Source organism: Bufo bufo, chromosome 5 (genome assembly GCF_905171765.1).
Source record: "Bufo bufo chromosome 5, aBufBuf1.1, whole genome shotgun sequence".
Classification (NCBI taxonomy): Eukaryota; Metazoa; Chordata; class Amphibia; order Anura; family Bufonidae; genus Bufo; species Bufo bufo.
Genome location: NC_053393.1, coordinates 558,772,115 through 558,799,829, shown reverse-complemented (window position 1 = coordinate 558,799,829; position 27,715 = coordinate 558,772,115). Strand labels below are relative to the sequence as shown.

Genomic DNA, 27,715 nt, shown 5'->3' with positions numbered 1-27,715 from the left:
ACATAGAGCGTTCAGCCAACCGCTGCGACTTCCTGACCCCGGGTATAACGGAGTCAGGCGTGGTTCTTGACACCCTCGTGACACCACCACCTAGACACAAGTGGCCCCTTAATTACACCCCTGTCTCTGCCCAGACATTCAGCAGAAGGAAATCTGACATCATGGCGTCCATTATGTGTCCTGTCATTGACAGTCAGCTACTGTAATCTTCGTTTGCAGGGATGTCCTAATTGGGAAACCTGGACTACTACAGACTGGAACTGTATGGTCTTTAGGTTTTAGTATGGAGGTCTCCTGGTGAGCGCTTCAATCCTTTGCTATGGAGCGACATACTGCCCTAACTGCTGGTGTGATGATCGTGGGAGCCATCGCATACGACAGTCGGTGACCCCTAGTAGTGGTCCGAGGGGCACTAACAACTCAGGGATATGTGCAGGACATCCTGCTGCCACATGTATTCTTCTCATAGCACTTTTCAGCTGGACATGCTCGCCTGCGCACAGCGAGGCTTCTCCAGGAAGGTCTCCTCCTGCTTTATTACCTATAAAGCATTTATGGGAACAGCTGAAATGCGAGCTTCAGCAACCTATGAGTGTGCAGGATCTACAGGGTCAACTGTAACATCTGTGGGCAAATGTACCCTAGGATACCATACCGAACATGTATGTCTCCTTGCCCAACCGTATCTCATCCATCTTGTATCCGGGCTAGAGGCCGTATCTCATCTTGGACCCGGGCTAGAGGCCGTATCTCATCTTGGACCCGGGCTAGAGGCCGTATCTCATCTTGGACCCGGGCTAGAGGCCGTATCTCATCTTGGACCCGGGCTAGAGGCCGTATCTCATCTTGGACCCGGGCTAGAGGCCGTATCTCATCTTGGACCCGGGCTAGAGGCCGTATCTCATCTTGGTCCCGGGCTAGAGGCCGTATCTCATCTTGGACCGGGGCTAGAGGCCGTATCTCATCTTGGACCGGGGCTAGAGGCCGTATCTCATCTTGGACCGGGGCTAGAGGCCGTATCTCATCTTGGACCGGGGCTAGAGGCCGTATCTCATCTTGGACCGGGGCTAGAGGCCGTATCTCATCTTGGACCGGGGCTAGAGGGCGTATCTCATCTTGGACCCGGGCTAGAGGCCGTATCTCATCTTGGACCCGGGCTAGAGGCCGTATCTCATCTTGGACCCGGGCTAGAGGCCGTATCTCATCTTGGACCCGGGCTAGAGGCCGTATCTCATCTCGGACCCGGGCTAGAGGCCGTATCTCATCTCGGATCCGGGCTAGAGGCCGTATCTCATCTCGTCTCCAGGCTAGAAGCCGTATCTCATTTTGTCTCCAGGATAGAGGCAGCCCAACAGGGTCCTAAAATCTCCTTAGAATTTAACAATTTTCACCAATAAATGTCTCCATTTCTGTAATATTGGGATCCCTTACATTTATCATCATTACAGTCACACTGGGAAAGTTTCATCCCAACATCTCCTTCTTGGTGCAGGATTTTTGGTCAATGAGTGTATATACATATGGGCTCTTACCACTCATGTTCTCATAAAGCTCCTCACCTTTTCCTCCAGGAGAGTCTGTTGGACAGATGTGAGTCCTGACCCGGGGGACTCAAGCCTTCAGATGCTCCATGCTGCCTGCCAGGACCTTCTGATGACAAAGCCAGAGCTCAAATAGGGAAGCAACATCCCCGACATCAAACCTGATGGGAAGGGTCCCTTCAGCAGGACATGACCATCCCATACAGCCGATCTGAGAAGGTCTAGAAAGGGTCTGGGATGGGCTAGGGGACCCCTACCATGGAAGGTACTTGCCAGTCTAGACATGGGCTGGAAGGAGAGGAAACCCCCATACAACCCTAACAAAGATCCTACAATTTGATAGAACAGGAAAATTCCACTCAGGAATCCTCTCTGCACCTGTCCTCTGTAGACACAGGAAGAGCACTGGAGGCTGGAGCGGCCTATTGACTTCTCTGTGTTCTAGTCCCTACAGAAGACCAGAAGGACGACCTACATATGGTGCTGTCATGGAGAACGTCCTGGAAAAAGTTATCTGGAGTAGTGCATACAACACTTGAAGTAGAGAAATGCAGAAACCGCTGCTCTCCAGTATAATATTCATCCTTTTTAGCTTCTTTACTCCCTCCTCTGCAGCTCTGGTCTCTTCATTCTCTGTGGGTGGGCAGCAGCTCATCCCATGTGACCATCAAGCACCTGCATCTCCCAGGAGTGCGCTGCAGCCAGCTCTTCCTAAGCCCCTCTCCCCTCCCCCCGTGTAGAGATACAGCTATATACCTCCATGAATATACAAGTAGGGATGAATGAAAGGAGTCTGCACTGCTTCTCCACGAGATGACTGCACCGGCACTGACAGGAGGAGGGAGCAGAGAAGATACTGAGCATGTGTCCATCCCTGAATGCAGAAGAAGGTGGACCAGAAACCTAGTCACAGAAGAAACAGCAGGGGGCGCTACCAGATGGAAGATGTACTGTACATATTATTACTGCATGTACATAGTAATAAAACCTCATCAGAAATGCCCCATTCACTGCACTGTGATACTTGTTATGTAATAACCCCTTTAATTATCATGACAACCACAAATGACCCAACAACAGTCATCGTCTGAGCCTAATGGCTGCAGTTCTCCCAGAGGCTGGACCTAGATATTAGATGGCGGCTCACAGCCAATAGCCTTGTACACATGCATCCTCAGCACGGCCGGACATGCTGCAGGTGGTTTCCGTGGAGATCGGCTTCTACCAGACGCGTCCAGACTCGTTCCTCTCGGAGACATAAACCTATTGGTTCCTTATTCCCACCAGTGGTCTCCATAGCCAGAGACTTGTAGGAAGAAGCAGAGAACATGGAGCGTCTGTGGTCGGCTGTAATCCCACCATCTCCAGCTCATTACACCAGTATAAACCAGTATAAACCTATAAAATTACTGGATAAAACAAGGCGTCCTCCTACAGAGGAGGAGACATCTCCATTACCTGACCGTCCTGTGGAAGAAGAGGACGCGGACATCTCTCTGGTGTTGTCCTCTGACTGGATCTCTCTGCAGGAGACACAGAGACTGGACTCAGACTTTACAGACAGAGAATTCCAGGACATTTGTATTTAGTCCTGTCCGTTACCTGGAGATGTGAGGGGCTGGTCCTCCTCCATCTTGACCTCCTTGTACAGACCCTTGTGTCCTTCTAAATACTCCCACTCCTCCATGGAGAAATAGACAGCGACATCCTGACACCTTATAGGAACCTGACAACACAATGACACCGTCATCACCCAGACCCCTCCAGTGCTGTGACTGTATAATGTCCCAGCATTCCCGGCGGTGTCACCTCTCCAGTCAGCAGCTCCATCATCTTGTGGACAACTTCTAGGATCTTCTCATTTTTCTTCTCATGTATCAGATTACTAGACGTCTTCTTCACCGTGGAGTAATCCTGTTCATGGAAGACACAATAATAAATGTCACAATGTACATTTCAGAGTCCATCACTTCTACAGCCATGTCCACCTGTAATTACCATAGATAATGATGTAATGTGACATCATCAGAACCTCTCACCTCTCCAGTCACATCCCCTGTAATTACCATAGATAATGGTGTAATGTGACATCATCAGAACCTCTCACCTCTCCAGTCACATCACCTGTAATTACCATAGATAATGGTGTAATGTGACATCATCAGAACCTCTCACCTCTCCAGTCACATCCCCTGTAATTACCATAGATAATGATGTAATGTGACATCATCAGAACCTCTCACCTCTCCAGTCACATCCCCTGTAATTACCATAGATAATGATGTAATGTGACATCATCAGAACCTCTCACCTCTCCAGTCACATCCCCTGTAATTACCATAGATAATGATGTAATGCGACATCATCAGAACCTCTCACCTCTCCAGTCACATCCCCTGTAATTACCATAGATAATGATGTAATGTGACATCATCAGAACCTCTCACCTCTCCAGTCACATCCCCTGTAATTACCATAGATAATGGTGTAATGTGACATCATCAGAACCTCTCTCCAGTCACATCCCCTGTAATTACCATAGATAATGGTGTAATGTGACATCATCAGAACCTCTCACCTCTCCAGTCACATCCCCTGTAATTACCATAGATAACAGTGTAATGTGACATCATCAGAACCTCTCTCCAGTCACATCCCCTGTAATTACCATAGATAATGGTGTAATGTGACATCATCAGAACCTCTCACCTCTCCAGTCACATCACCTGTAATTACCATAGATAACGATGTAATGTGACATCATCAGAACCTCTCACCTCTCCAGTCACATCCCCTGTAATTACCATAGATAATGGTGTAATGTGACATCATCAGAACCTCTCACCTCTCCAGTCACATCCCCTGTAATTACCATAGATAACAGTGTAATGTGACATCATCAGAACCTCTCACCTCTCCAGTCACATCACCTGTAATTACCATAGATAATGGTGTAATGTGACATCATCAGAACCTCTCTCCAGTCACATCCCCTGTAATTACCATAGATAATGGTGTAATGTGACATCATCAGAACCTCTCACCTCTCCAGTCACATCACCTGTAATTACCATAGATAACGATGTAATGTGACATCATCAGAACCTCTCACCTCTCCAGTCACATCCCCTGTAATTACCATAGATAATGGTGTAATGTGACATCATCAGAACCTCTCACCTCTCCAGTCACATCCCCTGTAATTACCATAGATAACAGTGTAATGTGACATCATCAGAACCTCTCACCTCTCCAGTCACATCACCTGTAATTACCATAGATAATGGTGTAATGTGACATCATCAGAACCTCTCACCTCTCCAGTCACATCACCTGTAATTACCATAGATAATGGTGTAATGTGACATCATCAGAACCTCTCACCTCTCCAGTCACATCCCCTGTAATTACCATAGATAATGATGTAATGTGACATCATCAGAACCTCTCACCTCTCCAGTCACATCACCTGTAATTACCATAGATAATGATGTAATGTGACATCATCAGAACCTCTCACCTCTCCAGTCACATCCCCTGTAATTACCATAGATAACGATGTAATGTGACATCATCAGAACCTCTCACCTCTCCAGTCACATCCCCTGTAATTACCATAGATAATGATGTAATGTGACATCATCAGAACCTCTCACCTCTCCAGTCACATCCCCTGTAATTACCATAGATAATGGTGTAATGTGACATCATCAGAACCTCTCACCTCTCCAGTAAGCAGGAAGAGTATCTCTAGGGTAAGATCTAATATCCTCTCCGCCATCTTGTCCCGGTCTCCATCCATTATCTGGTACTGATGATGTCATCGGACAATCCTATATCACAGGAACCTGAATGGAAGAAGAGGAGTCAATGTAGAATCCGCATGAAATCCCATAGAAATGCTTATAATGACCGGAGATGATGAGGGACATTTGGGAGAAATCAGAGGAGATGAGGTCTTCTCTCTATTGTCTGGACTGAGGACTGGAAGATCTCGTCAGGGCAGTTCCTCCATGTCAGGAGAGCAGCGCATGCGCAGTATGTCAGTGCGGCCTGTGACGAACATAATAGACTGCACTACTGAAGCAACGACTGCCTCGGACATAATAGACTGCACTACTGAAGCATCGACTGCGACGGACATAATAGACTGCACTACTGAAGCATCGACTGCGACGGACATAATAGACTGCACTACTGAAGCATCGACTGCGACGGACATAATAGACTGCACTACTGAAGCACCAGCTGTGACAGACATCATACACTGCACTACTGAAGCACCAGCTGTGACAGACATCACACACTGCACTACTGAAGCATCAGCTGTGACAGACATCATACACTGCACTACTGAAGCGTCAACTGCCACAATACACTGCACTACTGAAGCGTCAACTGCTACAATACACTGCACTACTGAAGCGTCAACTGCCACAATACACTGCACTACTGAAGCATCAACTGCCACAATACACTGCACTACTGAAGCGTCAACTGCCACAATACACTGCACTACTGAAGCGTCAACTGCCACAATGCACTGCACTACTGAAGCATCGACTGCCACAATACACTGCACTACTGAAGAGTCAACTGCCACAATACACTGCACTACTGAAGCACCAGCTGTGACAGACATCATACACTGCACTACTGAAGCACCAGCTGTGACAGACATCACACACTGCACTACTGAAGCACCAGCTGTGACAGACATCATACACTGCACTACTGAAGCACCAGCTGTGACAGACATCACACACTGCACTACTGAAGCACCAGCTGTGACAGACATCATACACTGCACTACTGAAGCGTCAACTGCCACAATACACTGCACTACTGAAGCATCAACTGCCACAATACACTGCACTACTGAAGCATCAACTGCCACAATACACTGCACTACTGAAGCATCGACTGCCACAATACACTGCACTACTGAAGCATCAACTGCCACAATACACTGCACTACTGAAGCATCAACTGCCACAATACACTGCACTACTGAAGCATCGACTGCCACAATACACTGCACTACTGAAGCATCAACTGCCACAATACACTGCACTACTGAAGCGTCAACTGCCACAATACACTGCACTACTGAAGCGTCAACTGCCACAATACACTGCACTACTGAAGCGTCAACTGCCACAATACACTGCACTACTGAAGCATCAACTGCCACAATACACTGCACTACTGAAGCGTCAACTGCCACAATACACTGCACTACTGAAGCGTCAACTGCCACAATACACTGCACTACTGAAGCGTCAACTGCCACAATACACTGCACTACTGAAGCGTCAACTGCCACAATGCACTGCACTACTGAAGCATCAACTGTCACAATACACTGCACTACTGAAGCATCGACTGCCACAATACACTGCACTACTGAAGAGTCAACTGCCACAATACACTGCACTACTGAAGCACCAGCTGTGACAGACATCATACACTGCACTACTGAAGCACCAGCTGTGACAGACATCACACACTGCACTACTGAAGCACCAGCTGTGACAGACATCATACACTGCACTACTGAAGCACCAGCTGTGACAGACATCACACACTGCACTACTGAAGCACCAGCTGTGACAGACATCATACACTGCACTACTGAAGCGTCAACTGCCACAATACACTGCACTACTGAAGCATCAACTGCCACAATACACTGCACTACTGAAGCATCGACTGCCACAATACACTGCACTACTGAAGCATCAACTGCCACAATACACTGCACTACTGAAGCGTCAACTGTGACAGACATCACACACTGCACTACTGAAGCGTCAACTGCCACAATACACTGCACTACTGAAGCGTCAACTGCCACAATACACTGCACTACTGAAGCATCGACTGCCACAATACACTGCACTACTGAAGCGTCAACTGCCACAATACACTGCACTACTGAAGCATCGACTGCCACAATACACTGCACTACTGAAGCATCAACTGCCACAATACACTGCACTACTGAAGCGTCAACTGTGACAGACATCACACACTGCACTACTGAAGCGTCAACTGCCACAATACACTGCACTACTGAAGCGTCAACTGCCACAATACACTGCACTACTGAAGCATCGACTGCCACAATACACTGCACTACTGAAGCATCAACTGACATCACACACTGCACTACTGAAGCACCAGCTGTGACAGACATCACACACTGCACTACTGACTGCGGCCCCCGGCTCCCCGGTACCTGCTCCTCCTCATGCCGGGGCTCTCCCTCCCGCTGTCCGGACATCAGAGCCTCTTTACAGGACGTTTCCAGCAGAACTTCCTCTTTCCCTCAGGTTCCTCGAGGTTTCCTCTCCCAGCATGCTTTGCGGTGTGACGTCACAGGGCTGGCCCCGCCCGGCACACTGGTCAGTCAGCACTAGCCCCGCCCCCTACACCTCCGGCGGCCATGTTAGTACACCCAGACATGGCTCCTGCTCCTCTCCTCACATCACTGAGGGCCACAGGCGCTTCCTCACCATCTCCAGAGCCCCAAACACTGGGAGCGGCCAGCACAGCCGTATCTAAGCCTCTCATGTGAGATACAGCCTGCTGAGCCTGGATCACAGCTTCTCTTGTGTGATACTGTCTGGTGGGCTGTGTATCTAATCCTCTCCTGTGTGATACTGTCTGCTGAGCTGTGTATCTAATCCTCTCCTGTGTGATACTGTCTGCTGAGCTGTGTATCTAATCCTATCCTGTGTGATACTGTCTGCTGAGCTGTGTATCTAATCCTGTCCTGTGTGATACTGTCTGCTGAGCTGTGTATCTAATCCTATCCTGTGTGATACTGTCTGCTGAGCTGTGTATCTAATCCTCTCCTGTGTGATACTGCCTGCTGAGCTGTGTATCTAATCCTATCCTGTGTGATACTGCCTGCTGAGCTGTGTATCTAATCCTATCCTGTGTGATACTGCCTGCTGAGCTGTGTATCTAATCCTATCCTGTGTGATACTGCCTGCTGAGCTGTGTATCTAATCCTATCCTGTGTGATACTGCCTGCTGAGCTGTGTATCTAATCCTATCCTGTGTGATACTGCCTGCTGAGCTGTGTATCTAATCCTGTCCTGTGTGATACTGTCTGCTGAGCTGTGTATCTAATCCTATCCTGTGTGATACTGTCTGCTGAGCTGTGTATCTAATCCTATCCTGTGTGATACTGTCTGCTGAGCTGTGTATCTAATCCTGTCCTGTGTGATACTGTCTGCTGAGATGTGTATCTAATCCTATCCTGTGTGATACTGTCTGCTGAGCTGTGTATCTAATCCTATCCTGTGTGATACTGTCTGCTGAGCTGTGTATCTAATCCTGTCCTGTGTGATACAGTCTGCTGAGCTGTGTATCTAATTCTATACTGTGTGATAGTCTGCTGAGCTGTGTATCTAATCCTATCCTGTGTGATACTGTCTGCTGAGCTGTGTATCTAATCCTATCCTGTGTGATACTGTCTGCTGAGCTGTGTATCTAATCCTATCCTGTGTGATACTGTCTGCTGAGCTGTGTATCTAATCCTATCCTGTGTGATACTGTCTGCTGAGCTGTGTATCTAATCCTATCCCGTGTGATACTGTCTGCTGAGCGGTGTATCTAATCCTATCCTGTGTGATACTCCCTTCTGAGCTGTGTATCTAATCCTATCCTGTGTGATACTGTCTGCTGAGCTGTGTATCTAATCCTATCCTGTGTGATACTTCCTGCTGAGCTGTGTATCTAATCCTACAGTGTGATACTGTCTGCTGAGCTGTGTATCTAATCCTATCCTGTGTGATACTCCCTGCTGAGCTGTGTATGTAATCTTATCCTGTGTGATACTGTCTGCTGAGCTGTGTATCTAATCCTATCCTGTGTGATACTGTCTGCTGAGCTGTGTATCTAATCCTATCCTGTGTGATACTTCCTGCTGAGCTGTGTATCTAATCCTCTGTTCTGTGATACAGGAGGAGCTGATCACATGGTACAGTCCCCCCCGTCCCCTCATTGGTATAGTCCTCACCCGCCGGTCCCTTCTTTCACCCTAGTGTTAGGTTTGCCCGTTTCTGGCGGGGGAACATCCTGCCGGATCCGGACTAACGCTCGCACACGTCTGCTTCCGGAAGTCTGGCCCGGCCCCATTCATTATAACGGGGACGGGCGGGAGATGCGGCCGCAGCACGGGAAACATGCCGAGAGGCGGCCGGACAGAAACCGCCTGCTGGTCAGTGGAGGAGACCCCTTTACATGCAGCGATCTCCTCCACAGTACGGGCAGCAGGGATCGGTGATGTTGCTCTTCGTCTCCATACAGAACCATTTCTTGCTCTTTGTACAGCAGGATCTGCTGCCGCTAAGAAGGATTGCGGCGTCATGAGAAACAATCCGCGCGTTGTGCTCAGTTATCCGGTAGTCGAGGGCACATTTACAATGGCCGGTTATTGCTGACGAGGGCTCATTAGCCATAATTTGCCCGAACCAAGGGGCCTAAGGCTGATGTTGTCCATCTGTCGGTCGCCCCATCGCCAATAAAGCCCAAACCAGACAGCACCAGTAACAGGTAAACCAGGAGCCATCAGCACCGAACCAGTAACAGGGGACACGGTGCAGGGAAATCAGAGTAATGAGGGGGTGCAGGTCACCGTGGAGCCCCCAACTATTCTCTGTGAAGGAAAAGCTGACCCAAGGGGAACCGCAGCAGTGTAGCATGGTCCATGACCTTAGGGAGGCGAACAAGATGATCTCTGATGTACAGAACCCCCACACCTTACTTCACCAAGTGCCACCGACTTCTTCTTCTTCTCCAGTGGTTGACGTGGCCAGAGGTTTTTCCTTCCTGCCCCTGGAGGAGACCGGTCACTAATTGCTGGAGCAGCCGACCTCAGGGTGCAGCAATGTCACCATTCGCCTTCTCAGAAGAAATGTCCCAGGTTCTGGGGGTGTGAAGATCACATTACCCTACAACACAACTTCTGCAGTATCTCCCCGAGACCCCAGACAGAAGGGAGGCCATATGCAGAGTACCAGTACCCACTACAGTATATCACTAAGGGCCGTGTGGGCTCCTGCTGGGAATGGACCCCCAGTGCCTCTAGCTGCAGGTTCTGTACAAGGCTCTGACCTCACGGGGACAAAAAGGTCTACTGACACGGACAGGACAGACTTTCAGCTCCAGCCTCAGCTTTACCTGACTACAATACATGGACAAGAGGTAATAACCGAACTCCATGGAAAAACCTCCGACCGTTAGGTTACTACTCCTAACATCCACAGACACAATAATTAGGGCTTCTCCTTCACATGTGAGAGATGTAACCGCAGCAGCCACACCGGAATACAAGGCGACTGACATAGTCCTGGACCAGCCGCTGACAATCCAAATTTCATAAGTAGTCGAGGAAATGAGAACCAAACACATCTCCGCTGCCAGGTGGACACAGTACGAGGTGGCAATACCAACGCCGTCAGGAAGAACCATCAGACAAGGTCTGGGTTAGATGACCAGATAATCAGCATTATTGTATTGAATTGCTGAAAATTGAAAAGCAGGAGCTGGAGAAACTCCAATCGCTAACTTAGAATTTTTGGTAGATGGATCCCGGTACCACCATGAAGGAAGTCCATGGACTGGGTAGGCAGTCACTACCCTACCCTCCTGCTTAGCATAGAAAGCATAGCTACAGGTATTCACTGCAACATGTACAATGGCTCAAGTTCTCACAGCTAATACATACACACACTGCAGATAGGTCTTTGGGGTGGCAGAAGACTATGGTCCTATCTGGAAGAGCAGAGACTTTGTGTAATCAGCAGATAAACCCATTAAAACTGTAGAGTCTCTTGGGGTACTGATCATCAAGGTATAAACTCCCGAGGCAGGGGGTAATGCCTTTGCTGACGCAGCAGCCTGAGCAGCCACTCTGAAGCCCTAATGGAGGCCTACTGAGGAACCAAGTCCGACTGATATCTCTTTACTGGACAAGGCAGTAGATGTCTGGTTGTGTAGAGTGGAAGCAGCAGTACAGTTTGGAACATGATGGACAAGGGAGGACATGTGGGGGAGTAGAAGTGGCAGCAGCACAGTATGGGACCTGACGGACAAGACTGGAGATGCACAGCTGTGTAGGGGTAGTAGTAGCAGCAGTACAGTATGGAACATGATGGACAAGCATCGTCCTGCTGTGATTGAGATGATGAGTAAGCAGTCCCATCCACAGTCATCCTTTTTCTATGCTGTAACATGCGGCCACCTACCAGAGGTGAGGGAGAGCTGTGACCTGTTACTACAGGCCGGACGGCTGGTGCTGACAGTGCTGCTGCTACCTCCACTACAGCCACCCACATTCTCACTGGTGAATGACATGGTACGGCCACCATTGCACCTTTACTGGTTATTCCAACCACAAGGCCCACAGCTAACTGCCAGACGTTAGAGGAGATCTCCTGCCTGTACAAGTCATTCCTTCCTCATCCATTGGCCACAGCTCTATTTCGGGACTCTTTCGCATGCCAGAAAATCTTCATGGGCGTAGAGGACCCAATTCATATATAAACTGGGTTGTATTAACCATCTGCCAATGTACGGCCTACCACCCACCTAAAACCTCAGTCTCAATTACTTTCTGGACCCAGGAGCCGGAAGTGGCCGCACAGCGCTGAGATGCCTATAGGTCCAGTGTTCTCCTAATTCAGCAAACCCTAATTCAGGTACATTTTCCGGAAAAAGGGGAGAGGTGAAGGGGCAGTGGACTATTTTTGATGAGCACGGATATTTATCTCAAGTGGAGAAGCCAGAGCCACCCTTTGCCTTCTTTGAAACAATCCACAGTTTAACAAGTCCGGACACCATTTTTGTATCTTTCTTCTCTTCATACTGAGCAGAAGAATGTCTGCACCTTTTTACAGCTGACTGATTGCAAGAACTGAAGACTACGTTTGTTGTTCTGTCAAAAAGCCGTCTACTCTGCTTGGTTTAATACGGTTGCCGACTCTCTGGGGGGTGCCAGAAGCAATGAGCACTTCCATCAATACAGACAGAAGAGCTCATTGCTGGAGCGCAGGGAGCTGGGTCCTGTCACTCACCGCTCAGCTCCCCGCGCTCCTCCCCTCCCTCAGGCCGGCATCGCACAGAATGGTGAAGCAGGAAGACTTCTCCCCGCTCCACCATTCAGCCTGCAGACACAGATCGCGCTGCCGGCCGGTGTGGGTGGGGCCTGCAGCCTGGAAATCTGCATAATCTCCACCCACACCGTGCTGCAGAGCAATCTGTTCCTAAAGGGAAGAGAGGTATGTGAGCTTCAGGAACGGGACAAGGTGAGTAGTTACTGTGAGTTATTTTTTTTAATACAGAGGGCTTTAATGCTATGGAGGGGGCACAGAGGGCATTACTACTATGGAGGGGGCACAGAGGGCATTACTACTATGGAGGGGGCACAGAGGGCATTACTATGGAGGGTTCACAGCGGGCATTACTACTATGGAGGGGGGCACAGAAGACTATTACTATGGAGAGGGGGCAGAGTATTTTATTACTATAGAGGGGGCACAGAGTATTTTATTACTATAGAGGGGGCACAGAGTATTTTATTACTATAGAGGGGGCACAGAGCCTGGGATTAAGGTTATTATTATTCCCCAGATGTCCCTTACCATTTCCTGCAAATGAGTCCAAAGGGTCTGGGAATGTTTATAACTTCATAACCCAGATAGTAAACCCAAGACTGAAGTAGTTAAAAGGGTTTTCCAATATGTCCATTATATAATTCATGGACGATCATGGTTACTGGTTTCCCTAACGTCATGGCAAAAAGTCACATGACACAAGGGGATCCAGTCTCTGCCGCGGCCAGTGTCGGCTGTGGCAATGCCAAACCAGATGAGCCCAGCTGGGCATTGCAGGTTGGAAGAGAAGGAGCGGAGAGCCAGCGCCAGGAAGCAGGTAAGTAATCTTCCCTTTACAGATCCAGTAAAGTGGGGGAGTTTGCCAAAGCCCCTCATTCTTGCACAACACCTTTAAAGGGGTATTCTCATGACGCCGTTTAATACTTACCTGCTCCCGGCGCGCTGTCCACTTCCTGGTTTCGGCACACGGCGGGCTCCATCTTGATTGATGTCTTTACCCGGCTGGGCCGCGCGCTGTACTGAACGCGCACGCCGAGACCGCGCATGCGCCCTAGTGACTTCTTCCTGGCAAGTATACTATACTGGCCAGGAAGAAATCACCATAGCGCATGCGCGGTCTCGGCGTGCGCGTTCAGTACGGCGCGCGGCCGGCCGGGAGAAGATAAGAAGTCGTCTGCGCACGCGCGGCCACCGCGATTCCTGAGAAGAGCGGTGGCCATAACCAGGGGAGACGGAAGACAACAGTCAGGCAAGTATAGGTTTATTTTCTTCTAAGGGGTGGGAATTTGTTAATTAACCCCTTAAGGACCCAGGACGTACCGGTACGCCCTATTTCCCGAGTCCTTAAGGACCCAGGACGTACTTGTACGTCCTGACTTAAAATCTGTATTCCGGCGCCCCAGGGGTTAATTGGAACGGGATTTCGGCTGAAATCATTCAGCCGGCATCCCGTAACAATGCAGGGGGGGGTCATTTGACCCCCCCCGTATCGGCGATCGCAGCAAACCGCAGGTCAATTCAGACATGCGGTTTGCTGCGCTTTTTGCAGTTTCTGATCGCCGCGGTCCCTGACCGCGGAGATCAGAAACTTTAGAGTGGCTAAAATAAATATTTTTCACGCACCCCTGCACGATTTTATGCCGGAGGGTGGTGCGGGGGGGGGGGGGGGGGGGGGGGGGGGGGTGTCGCATGCGGTGGGGGCGTTGCGGGAGGCGGGCGGTGCGGCAGGCGGGATCGCGATCCCCCGCCCGCCTCCCCATGAATGATCGTTGGCTTCTAGTGGTTATACCAGGGTGCCAGCACATTACTGGCACCCTGGTATAAACGGCTGACATCTGTGCAGATGTCAGCCGTTTAACCCTTTCCATACCGCGGTCCGTACGGACCGCTGTATGGAAAAAGTTAACTGTCATCGGTCAGGGAGCTCCCTCCCTCTCTATCGGGGGGCTGCTGTGCCTTTGCAGCCCCCGGATGGAGAGGGAGAGAGCCCCCCTCAGCCCCGTGCTTACCCTTCCCCGTCTGCGAAGTTCTGAGCAGACGGGGAAGGTTCCCATGGCAACAGGACGCCTGCTCAGGCGTCCTGCTGTCCATGGTGCTGAACAGATCTGTGCTAAAAGCATAGATCTGTTCAGTGTAAGTAAAATACAGTACAGAACAATACATATTGTACTGTACTGTATTATACAGACATCAGACCCACTGGATCTTCAAGAACCAAGTGGGTCTGGGTCACAAAAATGTAAAAAAAAGTGAAAAAAGTTAAGATAAAAAAAAAAACATTTATCACTGAATAAAAATTAAAAAAATAAAATACACTACACATATTAGGTATCGCCGTGTCCGTAACGACCTGATCTATAAAACGGTCATGTTACTTTCTCCGCACGGTGAACGCCATAAAAATAAAAAAATAAAAACTATGAGAAAATTGAAATTTTGCCCACCTTACTTCCCAAAAAAGGTAATAAAAGTGATCAAAAAAGTTGCATGTGCGCCAAAATAGTACCAATCAAACCGTCATCTCATCCCGCAAAAAATCATACCCTACTCAAGATAATCGCCCAAAAACTGAAAAAACTATGGCTCTTAGACTATGGAAACACTAAAACATGATTTTTTTTGTTTCAAAAATGAAATCATTGTGTAAAACTTACATAAATAAAATAAAAAGTATACATATTAGGTATCGCCGCGTCCGTATCGACCGGCTCTATAAAAATATCACATGACCTAACCCCTCAGGTGACCACCGTAAAAAAACAAAAACGGTGTAAAAAAAGCCATTTTTTGCCATCTTACGTCACAAAAAGTGTAATAGCGAGCGATCAAAAAGTTATATGCACCCCAAAATAGTGCCAATCAAACCGTCATCTCCTCCCACAAAAAATGAGACCCTACTCATGATAATCGCCCAAAAACTGAAAAAACTATGGCTCTTAGACTATGGAGACACTAAAACATTTTTTTGGTTTTAAAAATGAAGTTATTGTATAAAACTTACATAAATAAAAAAAATTGTATACATATTAGGTATCGCCGCGTCCGTGACAACCTGCTTTATAAAATTACCACATGAAAAAACCTGTCAGATGAATGTTGTAAATAAAAAAAACGTGGCAAAAAAGCTATTTCTTGTTACCTTGCTGCACAAAAAGTGTAATATAGAGCAACCAAAAATCATATGTACCCTAAACTAGTACCAACAATACTGCCACCCTATCCCGTAGTTTCTAAAATGGAGTCACTTTTTTGGAGTTTCTACTCTCGGGGGGCATCAGGGGGGGGGCTTCAAATGGGACATGGTGTAAAAAAAAACAGTCCAGCAAAACCTGCCTTCCAAAAACCGTATGGCATTCCTTTCCTTCTGCGCCCTGCCGTGTGCCCGTACAGCGGTTTACAACCACATATGGGGTGTTTCTGTAAACTACAGAATAAGGGCCATAAATAATGAGTTTTGTTTGGCTGTTAACCCTTGCTTTGTAACTGGAAAAAAATATTAAAATGGAAAATCTGCCAAAAATGTGAAATTTTGAAATTGTGTCTCTATTTTCCATTAAATCTTGTGCAACACCTAAAGGGTTAACAAAGTTTGTAAAATCAGTTTTAAATAGCTTGAGGGGTGTAGTTTCTTAGATGGGGTCACTTTTATGGAATTTCTAATCTAGGGGTGCATCAGGGGGGCTTCAAATGGGACATGGTGTCAAAAAACCAGTCCAGCAAAATCTGGCTTCCAAAAACCAAACCGCGCACCTTTCACTCTACGCCCTACTGTGTGCCCGTACAGTAGTTTACGGCCACATATGGGGTGTTTCTGTAAACGGCAGAGTCAGGGCAATAAAGATACAATCTTGTTTGGCTGTTAACCCTTGCTTTGTTAGTGGAAAAAATGGGTTAAAATTGAAAATTAGGCAAAAAAATGAAATTCTCAAATTTTATCCCCATTTGCCAATAACTCTTGTGCAACACCTAAAGGGTTAACGACGTATGTAAAATCAGTTTTGAATACCTTGAGGGGTGTAGTTTCTTAGATGGGGTCACTTTTAGGGAGTTTCTCCTCTAGGGGTGCATCAGGGGGCTTCAAATGGGACATGGTGTCAAAAAACCAGTCCATAAAAATCAGCCTTCCAAAAACCAAACGGCGCACCTTTCACTCTACGCCCCGCTGTGTGGCCGTACAGTAGTTTACGGACACATATTGGGTGTTTCTGTAAACGGCAGAGTCAGGGCAATAAAGATACAGTCTTGTTTGGCTGTTAACCCTTGCTTTGTTAGTGGAAAAAATGGGTTAAAATGAAAAATTTGACAAAAATATGAAATTCTCAAATTTCCTCCCCATTTGCCAATAACTCTTGTGCAACACCTAAAGGGTTAACAATGTATGCAAAATCAGTTTTGAATACCTTGAGGGGTGTAGTTTCTTAGATGGGGTCATTTTTGGGTGGTTTCTATTATGTAAGCTTCGCAAAGTGACTTCAGACCTGAACTGGTCGCTAAAAATTGAGTTTTTGTAAATTTCTGAAAAATTTCAAGATTTGCTTCTAAACTTCTAAGCCTTATAACATCCCCAAAAAATAAAATATCATTCCCAAAACAATTCAAACATGAAGTAGACATATGGGGAATGTAAAGTCATCACAATTTTTTGGGGTATTACTATGTATTACAGAAGTAGAGAAACTGAAACTTTGAAATTTGCTAATTGTTTTCAAATTTTTGGTAAATTAGGTATTTTTTTGTGCAAAATAAATAATTTTTTTTACTTCATTTTACCAGTGTCATGAAGTACAATATGTGACGAAAAAACTATCTCAGAATGGCCTGGATAAGTCAAAGCGTTTTAAAGTTATGAGCACTTAAAGTGACACTGGTCAGATTTGCAAAAAATGGCCTGGTCCTTAAGGTGAAAATGAGCCCGGTCCTTAAGGGGTTAAATATATTTAGAAAAATGATCACTGTTAAATCATTAACAGATTTAACAGAGATCATTAAGATGATAATACCCCTTTAAGATCTACAATTATAACCGCTGTAACTACACTTCTGAATATACTGATTTTCTTTTAATTCCTGCTTCAATATATATGCAATATTTTTATAACAAAGCAGAGTCTTCTCGCTATAAATGATAGCAAGAAAAAAATATGGAAATTCATGGCATATTTTACTGGAAGGATTCAGAATTGGTTGTTCCTGGTGTGAATTCTCTGATGTTGAACAAGAGATGATTTCCGAATATAACATTTGCCACATTCTGAACATCAATACGGCTTCTCTTCTGTGTGACTTCTCTGATGTCTATTTAGACTTGATTTCTCAGTATAACATTTGCCACATTCTGAACACGAAAATGGCTTTTCTCCTGTGTGAATTTTCTGATGTTTTTCAAGATTTGTTTTTCTAGTAAAACATTTTCCACATTCTGAGCACAAAAACTGCTTATCTCCTGTGTGAATTCTCTGATGGTTCTTAAGAGATGATTTCTCAGTAAAAGTTTTCCTACATTCTGAACATGAATATGGCTTGTCCCCTGTGTGAATTCTCTGGTGGCTCTGAAGATGGAATTTCTGAGTAAAAGATTTGCCACATTCTGAACATGAAAACGGCTTCTCGCCTGTGTGAATTTTCTGATGGTTTTTAAGATGTGTTTTTACAGTAAAACATTTTCCACATTCTGAACATGAAAACGGCTTTTCTCCTGTGTGAATTTTCTGATGGTTTTTAAGATATGCTTTTCTAGTAAAACATTTTCCACATTCTGAACATGAAAACGGCTTTTCTCCTGTGTGAATTTTCTGATGGTTTTTAAGATGTGTTTTTCTAGTAAAACATTTTCCACATTCTGAACATGAAAACGGCTTCTCTCCTGTGTGAATTCTCTGATGTCTTTCAAGATGTCTTTTTCTAGTAAAACATTTTCCACATTCTGAGCAAGAAAATGGCTTATCTCCTGTGTGAATTTTCTGATGGCTCTTAAGAGATGATTTCTCAGTAATAGATTTCCTACATTCTGAACATGAATACATCTTGTCCCCTGTGTGAAGTCTCTGGTGGTTGTGAAGACGTGATTTCTGAGTAAAAGATTTTCCACATTCTGAACATGAATACGGTTTCTCTCCTGTGTGAATTCTTTGATGTAGAAGAAGAACTGACTTTTTAGTAAAGGATTTCGCACATTCTGAACACAAAAACAGCTTATCTCCTGTGTGAATTCTATGAAGGCTGTCAAGACTTGATTTATCAGTAAAAGATTTCCTACATTCCAAACATGAAAACGGCTTCTCTCCTGTGTGAATTCGCCGATGGGTTTCAAGATGTGTTTTTTTCGTAAAACATTTTCCACATTCCGAACATGAAAACGGCTTCTCTCCTGTGTGAATTCTCTGATGGTTTTGAAGATGTGATTTGTTAATAAAACGTTTCCCATAGTCTGAACAGGAATACAGCTTCTCACCTATGTGATGTCTTTGATGGTGAAGAAGGCCTGATTTCCAAGTAAAACTTTTGCCACATTCTGAGCATGAATACAGCTTTTTCTGAGCTCTTTGGGTTCCAGAACATCTTCTGCGAGTTTCATTCTGAGTAAGAGTATGTGATGAATTAGAAGATTGGACTTGTTTTAAAGGATGAGATGATAGATTTTTGCTGTGAAGGTCTGAGGGTACATCTAGGATAATGGCACGCTCTTCATATGTATCTGATATGACACATGGATCATCTGCATTATAATATGTAGATATGAGATGTTTCTCCAAGCTCCCAGTACGGTCATCTACCAAGAACAAAACATTTTTTTTAATTATTTTTGAAAATTATTAAAGGCAGCTATCAAAATTCATAACTGACGAGAGGCTAGAGGGGGCTGTCCAATTGTGTCATGTGACCCCACACCTAAAAACATAATGGCCCTAAGGACAGTCCTGATCAAATGTTTAAGACCACTTGAAAAATGGCAAAAAATCATATTTTACATTGTTGGATCTTAACAAGGTTCCAAGTAGAGCTTCAACATGCAATAAGAAGAAATGGGAGCGAGAGCAAACATTTTTTGAGCATTCAATTAATTTAAAATAACGATTAAACTGAAACAGGCTGTTTTTCAGCTGATCCAAAATTTTGGACCACATGCCTTTAAAGGGCCAAATCTGTGCAAAGATGTGGATTCATTGTCATTTTCTGTCAGGTAGTCACACGTTGTGATGGCAAAGGCAAAAAAACTCTCCCTTTTTGAACGTGGTCGGGTTGTTGAACTGCATAAGCAGGGTCTCTCACAGCGCGCCATCGCTGCTGAGGTGGGACGCAGTAAGACAGTCATTTGGAATTTCTTAAATGATCCTGAGGGTTATGGAACAAAAAAGTCAAGTGGAAGACCCAAAAAAATGTAATCAGCACTGAGCCGGAGGATCCAATTGGCTGTCAGTCAAGACACTGGATGATCCTCGACCCAAATTAAGGCCCTTACTGGTGCTGACTGCAGCCCCATAACCATCAGACGGCATCTGTAACTGAAGGGCTTCAAAAACAAAAAACGTCTTCAAAGACCTCGTCTCCTTGAACGCCACAGAACTGCTCGTTTGGACTTTGCAAGAGAGCACCAAACATGGGACATTCTAGAGGTGGAAGAAAGTTTTATTCTCTGATGAGAAAAAAATTTAACCTTGATGATCCTGATGGTTTCCAACGTTACTGGCATAACAAGCAGATCCCACCTGAGATGCTTTCTACGCGCCACAGTGTAGGGGGCGCCATAATGGTCTGGGGTGCTTTTTCCTTCAGTGGAACAATGGAGCTTCAGGAAGTGCAGGGGCATCAAACGGCCGCTGGCTATGTCCAGATGTGGCAGAGAGCATTCCTCATGACTGAGGGCCCTCGTCTGTGTGGTAACGACTGGGTTTTTCAACAGGACAACGCTACAGTACACAATGCCCGCAGGACAAGGGACTTCTTCCAGGAGAATAACATCACTCTTTTGGCCCATCCTGCGTGTTCCACTGATCTAAATCTAATTGAGGACCTTTGGGGATGGATGGCAAGGGAAGTTTACAAAAAAGGACAACAGTTCCAGACAGTAGATGGCCTTCGTGCGGCCGTCTTCACCACTTGGAGAAATGTTCCCACTCACCTCATGGAAACGCTTGCATCAAGCATGCCGAAACAATAACGGCGGAGCTACTCATTACTGAGCTCATGTTTGGAAAGTGGATTTCTGTTTTGGGGGGGGTTAGTTTTTTTTTTTGGAGGTGTGGTCCTAAACTTTTGATCAGCTGAAAAACAGCCTGTTTCAGTTTATTCGTTGTTTTCATTAAATCGAAGGTTTAAAAAATGTTTTGTCTCACTCCCATTTCTTCTTGTTGCATGTTGAAGCTCTACTTGGAACCTTGTTAAGATCCAGCCATGCTAAATATGATTTTTTGCCATTTTTCAAGTGGTCTTAAACTTTTGATCAGGACTGTACATAGAAGGGTGAGACAAGAAGAACAGAGCTGTTACAACAGGCAAGAGTCAGGCAATCATATGCACAGGTTTCTTACATCCTAGAGATCAATCATCCTACACGGGGAAGCTCAATCTGCGGCCCTCCAGCTGTTGCAAAGCTACAACTCACAGCATGCCCTAATAGCTGTAGGCTGTCCAGGCATGCTGGGAGTTGTAGTTTTGCAACAGTTGGAGGGCCGCAAGTTGGGCATCAGTGATCAAACAGAATACTGTGAAAAATATTCTTTGCCCGGCGTCAGAAGGAGGAGGAGGAGACGCTGCCCCAGTCCATGAACAGCATACAACAATTGATGGCAATGTTACAGCAGAAGGTATGAGAAGGGGCAAAGTCCATAACCAATACTGATGCTGTGATGTGGGACCAGTTTGTGTTATATCTCAGAAATCAACCATGGCAAAGGAACCGGTGTGAGAAACTCATAATTACATTGCCTTAAGAGAGGACACAGGTTCATCAAGTTTAATCTATTTTGATCAACTCAACTGAGAACCTGAACGGACTATACACCAGTTGTTGAAGGCAGAAATAACCTTTGGAAAGAAGAAGCCAACTGAAAAATTAAATAAATTGACTCAAGCATTATAACAATAAGTCATTGTATGCAACAGAGGTGTCAGGAGGGCCAGGAAACCTACCCCCTATAAGAGGTATGGCAGCCCAATAATCACAATTTTTCAGATGAAACCAGAAGGTACCCGGGGCCTGTATGGACGACACATGTTGACACCTTGCACATTCGTAATTTGGACACCAGAATCCAGTGCAGTCCAGAGTGTATGTGACAGGAGACCTGTGAAATGCTGCACAGAGGGACACCAGGACACGTCCAGGAGATTCATGGAAGAGACCTGTCCCCCTGATATTACTGAGCAAGTCCTGGAGAGTCACAGCGCAGACCTGAGGGAGTCGCTACCACCTTAGTGTAATGGGCTAGGATCAGCAGGAACACTCCTATGGTTTCATCTTCTCCTGTCTACTAGTATGTTTGGGGCAGTTGCTATGTATTATACAGTAGCTGATCTCTTGCTCAGCCGACCTCTCTTCTGTAGCTCACCTTGTTTGGAGAGGAGCATCTGACTGGTTAGCCTCGCTGTAAATATTCCTAGTTTCTGCAGGGGCTTACTGGTTATAGTGTAAGCTCTGTGCTTTTCAGTCCAGTAATCCTTTTATTTTCTAGTATCTCTCCTAGTTTTCTATATCGGTGTAGTTTTGTTCTTATGATCAGTCCAGTCTTTACCTCTGATTCTTGTAGTCTGTGTATGTGGTTGGGGGGAGGGGATGTTCCATGTTTCAGTCTGTCCTGCCTTGATTCTAGTTTAGCTCTGCTCACTTTGGGTTGGGTCTTAGTGTCCTCCTGTTGTCTGTTTTAGGGTCAGTTTTAGGGTCCATTCACACGTCCGTGGTGTATTGCGGATCCACAATACACCCGGCCGACACTCCCATACAACAGCATATTTTTGTCTGCAGCTGCGGACAAGAATAGGACATGTTCTATTTTTTTCCGGAGCTGCGGACTGCAAGTTCAGGGTCGCGCTCCGGAAATGCGGATGCGTTGAGTACATAGTGTGCTCTTAGCTTCCATTCCGTCCACATAAATAATGAATGGGTCTGCACCCGTTCCGCAGAATTGCGAAACGGGTGCAGACACATTTATAGAGACGTGTGAATGGACCCTTAGAGATTAGGATTTTCCATAGGAATGTCTCAAGGGACAGTGAGGGACAGTGATGTCTGGTATTAGGGTCAGCATGTAAGGACAGATCTAGGAAAAGATCCAGTCAGTGCCACATATTGTCTGTTCAATCATCCGTCTGTTCCATTGTCCGATTACCATCCCCATCCTGGTGCAGTCATCTACTGATGAGTTCCTATCTCCTGGCTTTCTTCTTACCTGCTAGTGCTGTGATATGTGCTTTGTATTACACAGTTTGGTCCTAATGTAAGTCCTGGGGGTATCTGAGTACTGGAGGACACTGTTCGGACCTGGGGAAGGTGCCTGCTATAGGGGAAGTCCAATTCAGGGTCATTACGGTTACAGACTCATCTCTGCTTAATTTAGTGGTCACTACTCACCTGGGCTCTTATCTGTAGGAATCTCCTCCTTGTATTCCTCATCGCCACACACATCTGTCTCTGTAGGGATCTCCTCCTTGTATTCCTCATCACTCCTCACATCTGTCTCTGTAGGGATCTCCTTGTATTTCTCATCGCCCCTCACATCTGTCTCTGTAGGGATCTCCTCCTTGTATTTCTCATCGCCCCTCACATCTGTCTCTGTAGGGATCTCCTCCTTGTATTCCTCATCGCCCCTCACATCTGTCTCTGTAGGAATCTCCTCCTCGTATTTCTCATCGCCCCTTACATCTGTCTCTGTAGGAATCTCCTCCTTGTATCCCTCATCGCCCCTCACATCTGTCTCTGTAGGGATCTCCTCCTTGTATCCCTCATCGCCCCTCACATCTGTCTCTGTAGGGATCTCCTCCTTGTATTCCTCATCGCCCCTCACATCTGTCTCTGTAGGAATCTCCTCCTTGTATTCCTCATCGCCCCTCACATCTGTCTCTGTAGGGATCTCCTCCTTGTATTCCTCATCGCCCCTCACATCTGTCTCTGTAGGAATCTCCTCCTCGTATTTCTCATCGCCCCTTACATCTGTCTCTGTAGGAATCTCCTCCTTGTATCCCTCATCGCCCCTCACATCTGTCTCTGTAGGGATCTCCTCCTTGTATCCCTCATCGCCCCTCACATCTGTCTCTGTAGGGATCTTCTCCTTGTATTCCTCATTGCCCCTCACATCTGTCTCTGTAGGAATCTCCTCCTTGTATTCCTCATCGCCCCTCACATCTGTCTCTGTAGGAATCTCCTCCTTGTATTCCTCATCGCCCCTCACATCTGTCTCTGTAGCATTAATATTGTTCAGATCTTCATCCTGATTCAAAATGTGTGAAACAAATATTGTGAATTACAGGGCAGTTGGACAAGTTGAGTGGAATGTTTTAGATGCCTACAAAAGATCATTAAAAGAGTTATCCAACTTTAAACTTGTGTAATAGACCCCTTCAGAGAGGCGGACCCCCGGTGGAGTTCATACTTACTTGGTCCGTGCCTCTGTGTTCTGGCTTCATTGCTCCACTGTTGACTCTGCAGGTGCTGTGTCTGTGGAAATCAACACACTGTTGACGGGGACGGGGACGGGGACGGGGTGTGGGGGTGGAAATAGTTGGGGAAGGGTTGGGCGCAACTGCTGCAGCCAAGGACTGGCAGCAGCGGTGACCTGTGACCAATGTGGCACATGACTGAGTGACGTACTGCATGGGTGGCAGGTGCTCCCCTGCCCTGTCAACTGGATGTTGATTCTCAGAGACCCGGGATCTGCAGAGGTGCCCATGTATCGATGGAGCTGGAACCCACCAGCAGGGATCAGGTAAGTATGAATCCAGCCATTCTGAAGGGGTCTGTTAAATAATTGGGCTGGATAACCTCTTTTGCAGGGACAGGACCACAGAGAGGTTACAGGGCGCCTCTCACCATCTCCCTCCAGTGTTTTCTGAAATACTACACCAGGATGGATGCAACTAAAAATGTATTTACTCATTACCAATGACACCACATGGAGCGATACCAGATAAGCATGTGGTTGGGGGAGAAGGGAGTCTGGGTCAAATCTCTCAAGGGTTAACTCCTGATTGTATTAGATGTCCAGTCTGTAATAAAGCTTGCCCGAGGCGCTGCTCTGCAGATCTGATCAGTAGATGCCTCTGCTCTCTCTGTCCATGGAACTAAAATGTCCCTGGTGTGATTGGCTTTAATTCCATCTGGACCAGGAACTCTTTGTGAATTACAGAATTACTGGATTGCAGTCTTCAGCCACCTCGCCAAGGTGGTCTCTGAGACCTTCTTCTCCTTGTTCCTTCCTGAGAACTGTATGAACAGAATTGGATCTTATCTCCAGGATCTCAAGGCATCTAAATATTTCCTATTGATCTTTTGACATCTAAGATGTGGAATCACCATTGTGAGGGGATGCATTGAAAAGATGAAAAAAACATCTCTTGGTTAAGGTGAAAAGCTGAGGCAATTTTAGGGAGAAAGGCCAGATACACGTTTATGATCTTATTGAAATCTTTGAGATAAGACTCACCGATGCAAAGGGTGTGTACTTTCCCGACCCTACGGGCCAAGGTAATGGCATCTGGGAAAACTGTTTTAAGGGACAAGAATCTCAAACTAAACTCCTCAAGAGTATTGCAGAGACCCCTGAAGTTAGGTCCCAAAGAGGAATGGATTGTTTTAGGGCCGGTCTGATCCAGGATGTAGCCTCAATGAACATTTTGTCCATCTATAGTCTGCAAGGGGAAGGTCCAGAAAACAGCCCAGGGCTGAGATCTATACCTTTAGGCTCCTGGGTCTAATGCCATTATCATATCCTGTCACACTTCGGGGTGTGTGTGTGGGGGGGGGGGGGGGGGGGTGATGGCACCGAGCATAGGAGGGACAGGGGTGAGGGAATAGGGCCTGGAAACTAGGTAAAGAGCAGGACACCTCCGAGAGCAACCCTAATCAAAGTCCTGACTATCCGACAGGCTGTTCACCCGCCGGAACAGCCTGCCGCTAATGTGAAAGTAGCCTGAAAAGGGACCGAACATTCAGATTCGTTCCAGGAGCAAAATCTCTTTCAAACTTCCCTGTAAACTGGTGAGGAAGCTTCCTTGGGACTCTGCTGTAAGGTAGATATTACTCTGACAGTCCCTGAATTTTCATGATTTCCCTCTCAGGATTCAAGCTTTAAAGGATTTCTGCATCTGGACCTTTCGATACAGAAGAGGGCCCTTGTGAAGAACAATATTTAATCTTAGATAAAGAGGTTCTGGGTCTTCCAGAAATAAATACTTCAGTATCGGGAACCAGCTGTGCTTCGGATAGAATTAAGTAATTTGAATGACACTGGTTGATTTTAACCATATATTCTTCAGGACGGCCGGATTAAAAGGAAAGGAGGAAATGAGCATGCTAGGCCCATATTCTATTCCTGAGCACCTCACCCCTTTTTGCTGGTATCCATAGGGACTTACATTCCAAAGAATCCTTCATTACAGGTTTTCTGGGAAAGTCCACGAAAGTAAAGCCTGTCTTCTCACTCTGGATAAAAGGATTTTTCCCACGGCACAAAGAAGCCAACCATGGTCCAGATGTTAATGGTAAGAAAGGATCTTTATTGTAGGTTTACTTTATTGCGTGAACCTGCAATAAAGATCCTTTCTTACCATTAACATTTGGACTGTGGTTGGCTCCTTTGCACCATGGGAAAAATCCCAACTTCTTGGGGACTCCAGGTATCTCTGATAAGAAAATTTCCCTCCGTGGCTGCAGGTCCACCACCAACTGGGATTCCAGTATACATCTTGATGAGCTTCTACTAGAGTTGTGCCTACAGGTAGCACAACCACTAAAGGTGAGCCTTGTACTGGAACCATTTCTCTACCTATTTCAAAACGGTATTACCCTATCGTGCTGGATAAACAGCACAAATAAAAGCCTGAGGATTTGCTCTCACTCTGGGAAGAAGAATTGTTTGGTTTAGGCAATAAGAATCAATTTCTGGAGAGAACAGACGTGAAACTGGCTCCAAAGAACTGTGGAGATGCAGAAGGTCATTAACCCCAAGATGTTCATAGATTCCTATAATAAGCAGTGGCTCTTTCTCCAGAAGACTGATATTTTCCCCTGTATCATCTCATGTTTGAGAATTGGCAGAAATTAGTGTTTGTCAAGAAAAATCTTCCTGGTGTCTGGAGAGAAATCTGATTTCTTGATGTTCACGATCCAACAATTCTCCAAAAATCCACAATTTATAGGTACTTTGGAGAATTGGAGTGGATTCTGACATCAAGAGAAAATTGTCCAAACTATGGAACTATGATGATATCTCTTTCTCTGAGGAAGGCCAGGATCTCTACTACCAGGTTTCTGAAAAGTCATTGGGCAGAGGGCTCTGAGTGCCACCTCTGGCACCCGTGCCAAAGGTTCGCCACCACTGATCTAGGCTGTTCTGACCTTTAGAAAATGCTGGGTGCAGTGGTTATGTTAGTGCAGGTAGCGTTACCAAGCTCCGGACAGCCCAGACAGACTACCAGTAGAGAGGATCGTGTAATCTACTGACAAGAATGAGCAGCTCCCATAGTTTTGTTGTCCACCACCTAGACACAGGTGGCCCCTTAATTACACCCCGTCTCTGCCCAGACATTCAGCAGAAGGAAATCTGACATCATGGCGTCCATTATGTGTCCTGTCATTGACAGTCAGCTACTGTAATCTTCGTTTGCAGGGATGTCCTAATTGGAAAACCTGGACTACTACAGACTGGAACCGTATTGTCCTTAGTGACAATTCTAGGTCCTCTTTGGGTTCCAGTATGGAGGTCTCCTGGTGAGCGCTTCAATCCTTTGCTATGGAGCGACATACTGCCCTAACTGCTGGTGTTATGATGGTGGGAGCCATCGCATACGACAGTCGGTGACCCCTAGTAGTGGTCCGAGGGGCACTAACAGCTC

General features: G+C 46.3%; 2 protein-coding genes and 1 long non-coding RNA gene across 10 annotated transcripts in view; 1 reads left to right on the top strand and 2 right to left on the bottom strand.

The window, feature by feature from the left end:
• Window positions 1–27,715, top strand: part of LOC121000837 (gastrula zinc finger protein XlCGF26.1-like) — an 800,859-nt gene that overhangs the window by 434,647 nt on the left and 338,497 nt on the right. The gene's annotated exons all lie outside the window — the stretch shown is intronic.
• On the bottom strand, window positions 2,989–3,659 carry LOC121000878. The gene is made up of 3 exons (XR_005778919.1): window positions 3,649–3,659; window positions 3,144–3,267; window positions 2,989–3,064 (listed from the first exon to the last, which is right to left on the bottom strand). It is a non-coding gene; the product is annotated as an uncharacterized LOC121000878 (long non-coding RNA).
• LOC121001549 (gastrula zinc finger protein XlCGF26.1-like) lies at window positions 17,845–19,080 on the bottom strand (the record flags this gene model as incomplete). The annotated part of the gene is given in 2 exon segments (XM_040432672.1): window positions 17,845–18,815; window positions 18,900–19,080. Coding segments are annotated over 2 exon segments (1,152 nt in total), but the record flags the coding sequence as incomplete, so codon positions are not given.